The sequence below is a fragment of the Emys orbicularis genome, chromosome 20 (genome assembly GCF_028017835.1).
Source record: "Emys orbicularis isolate rEmyOrb1 chromosome 20, rEmyOrb1.hap1, whole genome shotgun sequence".
NCBI classification, from domain to species: domain Eukaryota; kingdom Metazoa; phylum Chordata; order Testudines; family Emydidae; genus Emys; species Emys orbicularis.
The window spans coordinates 23,657,966-23,668,774 of record NC_088702.1 but is presented as its reverse complement, the minus strand read 5'-3'; the positions used below and the strand labels follow the sequence as shown (position 1 = coordinate 23,668,774).

Below are 10,809 nucleotides of genomic sequence, written 5' to 3'. Positions count from 1 at the left end.
GGATGATGGAGGGTTTTTTTCTCTTTTTGCTACAGGTGATATACTGTGGCTATGTGACACACATGATGTGACTGAAACACTATCATTGGCAGATAACTCTGAAACTATAGAAAATGATGGTGAACTTGAAGGTGGATAGTCTTCAGAATCCTGTATGTTGAGGATGGATTCTCCTAAACAAAATAAGTCAATGCAGTTATTTAATTATTATTACCATACTGCTCATTTAGTATTACTCATTGCATTCACTGACACTCAGTACTTTAAAGGTGAAATTGTAAAAGGCAGATCTGCTATTTCAGCTATTTATTTTTTATCACAACTGCATCTAAGATGATAGTACCATAGAGTAGCAACTATATTTTTTGCTCAAACATGAGAATTCAAGAATAGTCCAGAAGGAAGACAGGCAGTCCTTAAGAAAAATATATGAAATAAAGTTTACCAACCTGAAGATCCTGCATGTTCAGACATGTTCCTTTCATCATCTTCAACGCAGCTTCCTCCTGAGAAGGAACACTTCTCATGATGTTGTTTCATTCCGGCAACCAGGCCTTGCATTTCTTTGTTGCACTGTTTGCATTTTGCACACATGCTTGTCTTAACCACAGGTAGCGGAAATTCATTAAAATATTCCCATATTGGGTCTCTTTTACGGCCTGCTGCCATTATAGGTTTTCCCTTCTAGTGAGAGAATGGTATGGTAGATCTCAAATCAATGAAGGTTACACTCAGAAAGACCTCAAGACTTCTGGAATATGCTGCTCAAACAGTTTCACTTTCATTTCTAGTGCCTGTCCCTCCCTTCTCACATTTATCTCCAGTCTTCTTCTCCTTGTCCAGATCTATTGCGCCCCCAACAATCTTCTGTTCATTGAACTTTTTGAAACTTTGCACTTTTAGAGAGAGGTAAGGGGTTGACTCTGTATACACAAATTTGCAGAGGGACAATGGGGTTGAGGTCTGTTATTTCTCACCTCTCTATATTATTTGTTTATTTATTTAAAAACATTTTAGCTGTTAATTAGCATGTTATCTCTGGAGACACAAATCCACAGTTTGAGAACTGCAAAACTAAGCATCTCCGATGGTATCTTCTAGACTGAGCACTGAGTCCCATTGGGTAGGTCGAAAGATTAACTAAATAATCTATACAGAAGCCTGTGGAACCCCATAAGATTGGGTCCCTAATCCATGAACTATTGGAACTCATTTACAAAACATGACATGACTATATTGTCTCCTACTATAGAATTCGAATGTATAATCCCTAGTCCATGATGAGAGATCTTTGAGCTATAATGTAGCTTAATTAAAACTATCTTTAGATAGTTTTTTTTCTCAAAAAGCATTTTTTAAAAAAACCCGATTTAAATAAAAATAATAATTGACTTTTATCCACCCAGGTGCTGGGGGATGCAGAGGGGCTCATGTGGGGGCAGGGCGGGGGTCCGATGGGATCGATGCAATGGGTGGGGGTGGGACGGGCTCCAGTTAATGGAGGGGTTTCCGCTCCCAACAGGAAGGCAGCGATTACTCTGTGGGGTACCCGATTGGGGGGGGGGTAGTGAGACCCAGCAACTCATGTCACACACGGAACCACTATAGCCATGGAGCATTGTAGCTAGGTGGGAGCTGGTGCCCCCTAGTGGGGCAGGGCCCCGTGTCCCATTCCCCACCCCCCTGAGCCAGCCCGTCCCTGCCCTGGGGTGCATCGGGGCTGGCGCCCCCTAGAGGGGAAAGGCCCAGTGTCTCATTCCCCGCCCCCCTGAGCCAGCCCGTCCCTGCCCTGGGGTGCATCGGGGCTGGCGCCCCCTAGAGGGGAAAGGCCCAGTGTCTCATTCCCCGCCCCCCTGAGCCAGCCCGTCCCTGCCCTGGGGTGCATCGGGGCTGGCGCCCCCTAGAGGGGAAAGGCCCAGTGTCTCATTCCCCGCCCCCCTGAGCCAGCCCGTCCCTGCCCTGGGGTGCATCGGGGCTGGCGCCCCCTAGAGGGGAAAGGCGCTGAGCGGCTCTGTGGCAGGTGACAGGGTGCGTCAGCCCTTTGGCGGGTGGCAGATCCGGCCGCGCTCTCTCGCTCTCCATGATGTATCTGCCCCCCGTTGTCTCTCCTGGACAGATGGAGCACGTGGTCCCGCTTCAGGCGTCTCGACCTGCCCTGCCGGTCCTGGCCAAGGTGAGTGGCCCCTGTCGGCCCAGCCCCAATCCCCTCCTGGCTGCCTTTGGTGGGGGGAGTGGAAACAGCCCCCTCCGTGCCCCCCTGCTCCCAGCCTAACTCCGCCCTGCTGCCCCCAGGTTGCCCCCGGCACGGCACAGCCAGGCGCCATGGAGGAGCCGATGTGCCTGATCGAGAACAGCCCGGATGGGGAGCTGCAGCTGAACCAGCGAGCCCTGGCCCTGCTCCAGAGCGTCCGCCAGCCCGTGGTGGTGGTGGCCATCGCTGGGCTGTACCGCACCGGCAAGTCCTACCTTCTGAACCGACTGGCCGGCAAGGACTGGGGAGGTGAGCGCTGGGGGGGATATGAGGTGGATGGGGCCGTGGGGCTGATCCGGGGGCAGGGAGTGGGGAGGAAAACCAGGCTATATGGCCGGTGGGGTGATCCAGGGTAGTGGGGAAGGGTTGACAGAGGTCATAGGTGAGCGCCAGCCAATCAATCCCATTGGCCCCTCTCTGCCCCCAGCTCTGGGAGGGGAGTGGGGTCTAGTTGTCAGAGCAGGGGGGTGGGAGCCAGGACTCCTGGGTTCTATCCTGGCTCTGGGTGAGGAGTGGGGGCTAAGTGGTTAGAGCGGGAGGGGCCGGTTGGGAGCCAGAACTCCTGGGTTCTCTCCCAGCTCTAGGAGGGGAGTGGGTGCAGGGGTTAGAGCAGGAAGTGAGGGGCTGGGAGGCAGGACTCCTGGGTTCCCTCGCTCTGCGTCTGTCCCAGCTCCGCCCCTCTCTCCCCAGGGTTCTCGCTGGGCTCCACCATCCAGTCACACACCAAGGGCATCTGGATGTGGTGCCTGCCCCACCCCCGCCGGGCCGGCCACACCCTGGTGCTTCTGGACACCGAGGGGCTGGGCGACGTGGAGAAGGTGATGGGGGGGGGGGCACTAGGTCTCAGCTCCAGGGAGACTTTAAGCGAGTCCTGGGGAGACCAAGCACCCCCTGGAGGAGGGGAGGGGCTCTGGGTCTGGGGGTGGGTGGTCCAGGGGTCAGCATGGGTTTATCTCCCCTGCCCAATATCCCCCCTCCCCTCCCCACACACCCGACCTGCAGGAGGAGCTCCAGCTCTCTGCCCATATCCCCCTGTCACATACTCCCAGGTCCCTTAGAGGAACCCCCTTCAGTGTGACAGCCCCCCGCGAGGATCGCACGCTCTCTCTGCAGGCAGGCCCTTTGGCCCTGCCACCTCCTGGGACTGCACCTCTGAGCCCTCAGCAGCCTGTCTCTGCCATGGGCCCTCTCAGGGAGTCCCCTCGATCTGGGCCGCGGGACCCCCACCCCCAGAGAGAGCAATTCCCCCCCTCCCCCCCAGACCTCCAGCCTGCAGTGACTCTGCCAGCGTCACACAGGAGGTTTATTGAGCGTCTGGACCCAGCCCAGGCAGTTCTCAGGGCCCTCGGGCCTGGCCAGTCTCAGCCCCGGCCAGCTGGGTCTGTCCTGTCCCCATGGGTCCGGCTGCTCCTTGTCCCCAGCCCAGCCCAGCCCAGCCCAGCCCTCTCCTTCCAGCCCAGCCCCCTAAATCTCCTCCCCCACCCGCCCCTCCTCCGCCCTTTGTCTTCAGTCCCAGGTGAACAGGCCGCTGGGCCCCTCTCTGCCGTCCTTTGTTCCCCCCTGGCTGGACCTGGCTGGTCAGGTCCCTGGGCCCCTCTCTCCTCAGCCCATTGGCCCCCCACTGTCCAGAACTGGCTGCTCCCAACCTGGGCTGGGCCCCCCGGTCACCAGTTGCTGGGTCCCCAATCTCCAGGCCGGTGTCCGGGGTCCCGGCTGCTAGGCGAGGTCACACCTGGTCCCCTGCAATTACAACCCCACTCCCACCTCCTCGTTACACACACAGCACATGGGGAAACAGAGGCACACACAGTGTTCATGCAAAACACTAAGAAAATCTCCCACTTCATAACACCCCAAAACCTTGCCCCTCTGCAGTGGGGTCTGAGGGGTGTGCTTCCCTCTGTGACCTGCAGGGGGAGCTCCAGCTCCCTGCCCCATATTCACCCTGCCCCACCCCTCTGCAGTGGGGTCCGACACTGCCGCCCTGCGATTTCTCCCTTTCCTCCCCGCAGGGCGATGCGAAGAACGACGCGTGGATCTTCACGCTGGCCGTGCTGCTCAGCGGCACCCTGGTCTACAACAGCCTGGGCACCATCGACCAGTGCGCCCTGGAGCAGCTGCAGTATCCTGCCCCTGCTGGGAGGGACCCAGGAGTCCAGGAGGTGGGGGCAGCTGGGATGCCCCCTCATAACCGGGTCGTACCTGTTGAACCCTGATGGGTACAGGGGTCTGGGGCAGGTGCCAGTAGCCAGTGCCACCGCTGGGTGCGGTTCTCAGGGGCAGTGGGGTGAGGGCTGTGGGTGCTGGGCTCAGGAACTCCCTGCAGGGGGCACCGTGTCTCTGGTTCCTTAGCTGGCCCCCAGCTACGTGACGGAGCTGACGGAGCGCATCAAGGTGAAGGCGGCAGGTGGGGGCAGCCGACAGGAGGGGGAGGATTCGGCCGAGTTCGTGCGGTTTTTCCCGGCCTTCGTGTGGGCCGTGCGGGATTTCGCGCTGCAGCTGAAGCTGGACGGGCGGGAGATCACCGAGGACGAGTACCTGGAGAACGCCTTGAAACCCAGAGAAGGTGCCAACCATGGGTGGGGACCGGGCAGGTTGTGCCTGGGGGGTTCATCTGGGGGGCAGGGAGGGTGCAAGATACCAGGGTAGATGGGCCCGTGGGTCTGATCTGTGGGGCAGGATGCTGAGCTATCTGGGCTCATGGGTCTGCTGGGGGCAGTTGGAGGGGCTAGGCATACCAGTCTGGCTGGGCCCGTGGGTCTGTGAGTTGGGGGGGTCCCCAGGATACAACCTGGACTGTGGGACCACTGAGCCCTCTGTCCCACCAACCTGGAGTCTCCCTCTGATACTGTGATGCTGTTGCTAAGCCACAAACCTGGCAGTCACTTCACTCACACAGGCACCCACAGACACCCCCACCTGAGTTACACGAATGCTTCTCCCGGCCACTCAGGAACCACCAATCGAGAGGCTGCAGCCAATTCCCCCAGCTCCCCAGCCTTGCATCCCAGAGCTGTACTGTCCTGCCTTGGTCAGAAGCCTGGCCAGTGTAAGTTCATTACCCAGTCGTCCCCTCCCTCGATGTGGAGAGAACATACAGTAGACTTGGTAACCTGAGCTGAGATTCCCCAAGCACTTCAAGCAAATGCACTGTTGTAGGTAGAATATAGAACAGGTTTATTAACTGCAGACAGAGAGATTTGAAGTGATTATAAGTAATAAGTGTAGAGATCAAAGTTGATTGCAGTCTGAGTTCAACAAACTAAACAGGATTTAACTCAAGCAGTGTCTCACCCTGACAAATGGGACAAGCCGGTCACAGATCCTCAATACACAGGCTGGGACTGGCCTCCAGCCCGGGACTGTCCTCCCCAGTTCAAAGTCTTTGTCCTCCAGGTGTTGGGCTTTGGGGGTTTGAGGCCAAGCCATGATGTCACTTCCCCTCTTTTATAGTTTCTTCCAGCTTGCTGGAAAGATCTTTTGACATGGGGATCAGGCAGGCCCGTTGGTCAAGCCGTCTCCAATGTCTGCGTGCTCTCTCAGAAGTCTCTGGGACGGCCATTGGGAGTGTGGATTCCCTTCAATGGGCCGTCGGCACGTCTGGCTGCTCCATTGTTACACCTGAAAGGCTGGTTGTGGGGTGTTCCCAACCTCACAACCTATTTCAGTAACGCACACGTAGCAAAACGCGGTAACTCCCCATACAGCGCTGGCATATCCAATCCAACAGGGTATTAATGTTCAAGAGATCAAGACTTTTAGAATGATCCCTCACAAGGCAGACTGTGTACAAAACACATCATAATTATATAACAGTGTGAATATGGGGGTTCTAGGGTGCTACTTTGTGGTACAGAGGGTCAGTCTGATGGGGGCAGCAGGGGGGTGCTGGGGGGTACCAGGTTGACTGGGGCTGAGGGTCTAATGGGGGCAGCGGGGAGGGGCTTGGGGGTACCAGGCTGGCTGGGCCCGTGGCTCTGACCTTGGCAGTCTCTCCCAGGCCAGCCCGAGAAGCTGGATCTGCCCAAGAAATACCTGCGCCAGTACTTCCCCTCCCGCAAGTGCTTCGTGTTCGACCGCCCGGCCTCGCGCCGCGACCTGGCCCGGCTGGACGAGCTGCCCGAGGCAGCGCTGAGCCCCGACTTCCTGGAGCCGGCGCAGTGCTTCTGCAGCCACATCCACCAGCACGCGGGCACCAAAACCCTCCCCGGCGGCCACGTGGTGACGGGCACCTGTGAGTGGGGATCGGGGAGCGGCCCTCAGGGGGGCACTGGGGTTTGGCCCTCAGGAGATGATGGGGACGCGGCCCTTGGGAGAGGATAGGGCTGTGATGTGTGATGGAGATGCGGATTGGAGCACGTCCCAGGGAGATGGGGATGGGGACTCATCCTGGGGGCAGGAGAATGGGGGCACTAGAAGGGGATTAGAGCATGTCCCAGGTGCATACCTGGGGGCAGGGGACGGGGAATGGAGAACGTTCTGAGAGGGCTGGGGACGGGGGCGCATCCCAGGCTTGGTGAATGTGCAGCAGGCTCTGACCCTGCCCCCCTCCGGCCGCGCTGGGCCCCCTGGCGCTGACCCTGCCCCCTCCGGCCATGCTGGGCCCCCTGGCGCTGACCCTGCCCCTCCGGCCGCGCTGGGGAACCTGGCGCTGACCCTGCCCCCTCCGGCAGTGCTGGGGAACCTGGCGGTGACCTACGTGGACGCCATCCGCAGCGGGGCGGTGCCCTGCATGGAGAGCGCGGTGCTGGCCCTGGCGCAGATCGAGAACTCGGCGGCGGTGGGGGAGGCCGTGGCTGTCTACGAGGAGCAGCTGGAGCGGCGGGCGGCGCTGCCCACGGAGACCGTGCAGGAGCTGCTGGAGCTGCACGCCCAGTGCGAGCGGGAGGCGCTGCGGGCGTTCATGGCGCGCGCCTTCAAGGACGACGAGCAGCAATACCAGCGGCAGCTGAAGGTACCAGGGACCCTGCGATGGGGGCACAGCCCCTCCTGCCCCAGCCTGCAGCGACCCACAGGGGAACAGGGCACGGGGCATTTCCGCTCCGGGGGGCGCTGGCCCTGATCTGGCCCCAGGGTGGGGACTGGCTGGCTCCATGTGCCAGGGAATGGGGCACGAGGCCTTTCCCCTCTAGGGAGCGCTGGCCCTGATCTGGCCCCCGGGGGCGGAGGGACGGGACTGGCTGGCTCTGTGGAGTGGGGAATGGGGCATGGGGCCTCCAGGGGGTGCTGGCCCCAGGGCAGGGAACTGGCGGGCTCTCTGGGGCAGGGAATGGGGCACGAGGCCTTTCCCCTCCATGGGGCACCAGCTCCGATGTCCCCTCTCTCTGCAGGACAAGCTGGACTCCAAGCGCGCTGAGCTCTGCCACCAGAACGAGGTGGCGTCGTCGGACCGGTGCACGGCCGCGCTGAGGGAGCTGTCGCAGGAGCTGGAGGAGCGGGTCTGCGAGGGGAGCTACTCGGTGCCCGGGGGCTACCAGCGCCTCCTGGCCGACCAACGGGAGATGGTGGAGAAATACCAGAGGGTGCCAGGGAAAGGGATCATGGTGAATTGGCTGAATAGCATCAATTGGGGCTGGGAGCCAGGACTCCTGGGTTCTCTCCTGGCTCTGGGAGGGCAGTGGGGTCTGGTGGTGAGAGCAGGGGGCTGGGAACCAGGACTCCTGGGTTCTCTCCTGGCTCTGGGAGGGCAGTGGGGTCTGGTGGTGAGAGCAGGGGGCTGGGCGCCAGGACTCCTGGGTTCTCTCCTGGCTCTGGGAGGGCAGTGGGGTCTGGTGGTGAGAGCAGGGGGCTGGGAGCCAGGACTCCTGGGTTCTCTCCTGGCTCTGGGAGGGCAGTGGGGTCTGGTGGTGAGAGCAGGGGGCTGGGAGCCAGGACTCCTGGGTTCTCTCCTGGCTCTGGGAGGGCAGTGGGGTCTGGTGGTGAGAGCAGGGGGCTGGGAGCCAGGACTCCTGGGTTCTCTCCTGGCTCTGGGAGGGCAGTGGGGTCTGGTGGTGAGAGCAGGGGGCTGGGAACCAGGACTCCTGGGTTCTCTCCTGGCTCTGGGAGGGCAGTGGGGTCTGGTGGGTTAGAGCAGGGGGGGCTGGGAGCCAGGACTCCTGGGTTCTCTCCTGGCTCTGGGAGGGCAGTGGGGTCTGGTGGTGAGAGCAGGGGGCTGGGAGCCAGGACTCCTGGGTTCTCTCCTGGCTCTGGGAGGGCAGTGGGGTCTGGTGGTGAGAGCAGGGGGCTGGGAACCAGGACTCCTGGGTTCTGTCTCTGGCCGTGGCTCTGAGCTGCACACGCAGCCCGCAGGCGCCCTGGGGGGGAGAAGTATCGATGGCGTCGCTGGATCCCTCAGTCAGTTTGTGGTCCGGGCTCATATTTGGCTGATGGGATGCGAGGGCAGTGTGGAGGCTCTGGCTGGTCTGGGGTCCCCTGGTGTCTGTGTGGGGGAGCGGGTAGATGTAGGAGGGAGGGGCTGTGGGCCCCATGATCAGTGGGGGGGCAGGTCGAGGCAGTGTGGGCCCCTCGATTGGGGGGGCTGGTGTGGGGGGGGGGCAGGCAGGAGGGGCTGTGGTCCCCTTGATCTGGGGGAGGCAAGTGGGAGGGGGTGTGGGCTCCAGCTCAACCCCTTTCTCCCCGGTGCCCCCAGGCGGCCGAGGTGCTGCAGGAGTTTCTGAAGTCCAAGGAGACGGTGGCCCAGGCCGTCCTGCAGACGGACCAGAGCCTCACGGACAGACAGAGGGAGATCGAAGGTGACTCCAGAGCTGGGGCCCGTAGTCCTGTGACCCCCACGGCCCTATGGATCTGGTGATCCCTTGGCCACAGACTCACCCCCCTGAACGCCATGGCCCCATAGACCCCGTGACCCCTGGTCCTCATGGCCCCATAGACCCCGTGACCCCTGGCCTTCACGGCTCCATAGATCCTGTGACTCCTGGACCCCACAGATGCCAGGGCTCTGCAGGGTAGGGGCTCTGTGGTGGCAAAGGCCTTGTGACCCCAGCACCCTATAGGTCCAGTGATCCCAGCCCAGGGCCCCATACATCCAGTACCCCATGAACTTTGTGACCTCAGGGCCAGGGCTCTGTGCCCCCACAGGCCTGGAGACTCCTAGTCTCCATAGATGCTGTGACATAGGGCCCCATAGATCCAGTGCCCCAAAGATGATGTGACCCCCAGGGTCCCATACATCCAGAGCCCATGGATGCGGAGACCCCAGGGCCAGGGCTCTGGCTCTATAGATCCGGTGCCTCCTGGGCGCCAATGACCCAGTGACCCTGGGCCAGGCCCCCCTCTGCACCCCAAACCCCTGGTCCTGACCATGTGCCCCCCCCCCCCAGCGGAGCGGGCGCGGGCCGAGGCGGCCGAGCGGGAGGCCCAGCTGAGCCAGGAGATGCAGGCCAGGACGGAGCAGCTGCTGCAGGACCAGGAGCGCAGCCACGAGGAGCACGTCCGGCAGCTGACGGCCAAGATGGAGCAGGACAGGAGGCAGCTGCTGGCCGAGCAGGAGAGAGTGCTGGCCCTGAAACTGCAGGTACCTGCCCCGGGCCCCTGGGGAGCTGGGACTGGGACTGAGTTGCCTAGGGTGGGGGAGAGGTGGGAGCCAGGATTTTTGGGTTCTAGCCTGGATCTGGGAGGGGAGTGGTGTCTAGTGGGTTAAAGTGAGGGTGGGCTGGGAGCCAGGATTCCTGGATTCTATCCCAGCTGCCCCCTTCCCCACAGCCCCGTGTCAGTGGTGCTAACCCTCCGCTGGCTCCATCCCCCAGGACCAGGCGCAGCTGCTGTGCGAGAGGTTCCAGAGGGAGGCGGCGCAGATGCAGCAGCAGTTGCAGCAGCAGATGCAGCAAATGCAGGAGATGCAGAACAAGAGAAAGCGGCGCAAGCGGCGCAAGTGGTACCATTTCGGATTCTGATGGGGGTGAGAGGAAACTTTAACCGTGATTCCAGGGGCTACGCAGGCACCTGAAAACTCTCAGGTTGTTTTGCAGATAATAACTTAGAAATTAGCTGATAGGAGCTCTGTATTTAATTGCTATATAAAGAAATAAAATGGAATAAACAGCCCCACTCAGCTCTAATACTAACATGTTCTGACATCTTGTGGCAAGTCACTGAAGGGACACTGCAGTTAGGTTGACAATGTTAATGTCTATTCTTACTTTGTTACTAACTCTTGAATACAACAATTGAAACTATTGTAGAAAAATCTAGATGATTAGGCTATTTACTTTCTGCAGTTCACCAAGCTTGGAGCTAGGGTGACCAGACAGCAAATGTGAAAAATCGGGACAGGGGGTGGGGCGTAATAGGAGCCTATATAAGAAAAAGACCCCAAAATCGGGACTGTCCCTATAAAATTGGGACATCTGATCACCCTACTTGGAGCAGGGGTGGAGGCTATAAAAGGCCCTGAAAACCCCTCCATCTTGTCTTCAATCCTGCTTCTGGTCTCTGGAGGAACCTTGCTACAAATGGAAACTCTGAACAAAAGACTGAATGACCCATCCCAGCTGGGGATGTTCCAGAGACTTGATTTGAACCTGCAGTTTATTCCATCCCTGCTACAAGCCTGAACCAAG

General features: G+C 59.9%; 1 protein-coding gene across 1 annotated transcript; it reads left to right on the top strand.

Moving 5' to 3' along the window:
- Window positions 1-2,322: 2,322 nt before the first annotated feature.
- Window positions 2,323-10,143, top strand: LOC135892265 (guanylate-binding protein 1-like). Its single transcript, XM_065419965.1, has 10 exons — window positions 2,323-2,500; window positions 2,942-3,069; window positions 4,264-4,373; window positions 4,615-4,817; window positions 6,252-6,485; window positions 6,925-7,205; window positions 7,582-7,794; window positions 8,880-8,982; window positions 9,571-9,764; window positions 9,997-10,143. The coding sequence occupies exons 1-10, from the start codon at window positions 2,323-2,325 to the stop codon at window positions 10,141-10,143; spliced, it is 1,791 nt and encodes a 596-aa protein (XP_065276037.1).
- Window positions 10,144-10,809: the final 666 nt, after the last annotated feature.

Coding starts and splice junctions, on each gene's coding strand:
- LOC135892265 (XM_065419965.1), top strand. CDS start 2,323: ATGGAGGAGCCGATGTGCCTGATCGAGAACAGCCCGGATGGGGAGCTG. Junction 2,501..2,941: donor GGCCGGCAAGGACTGGGGAG/GTGAGCGCTGGG, acceptor CTCTCTCCCCAG/GGTTCTCGCTGGGCTCCACC. Junction 7,795..8,879: donor TGCCAGGGAAAGGGATCATG/GTGAATTGGCTG, acceptor CGGTGCCCCCAG/GCGGCCGAGGTGCTGCAGGA.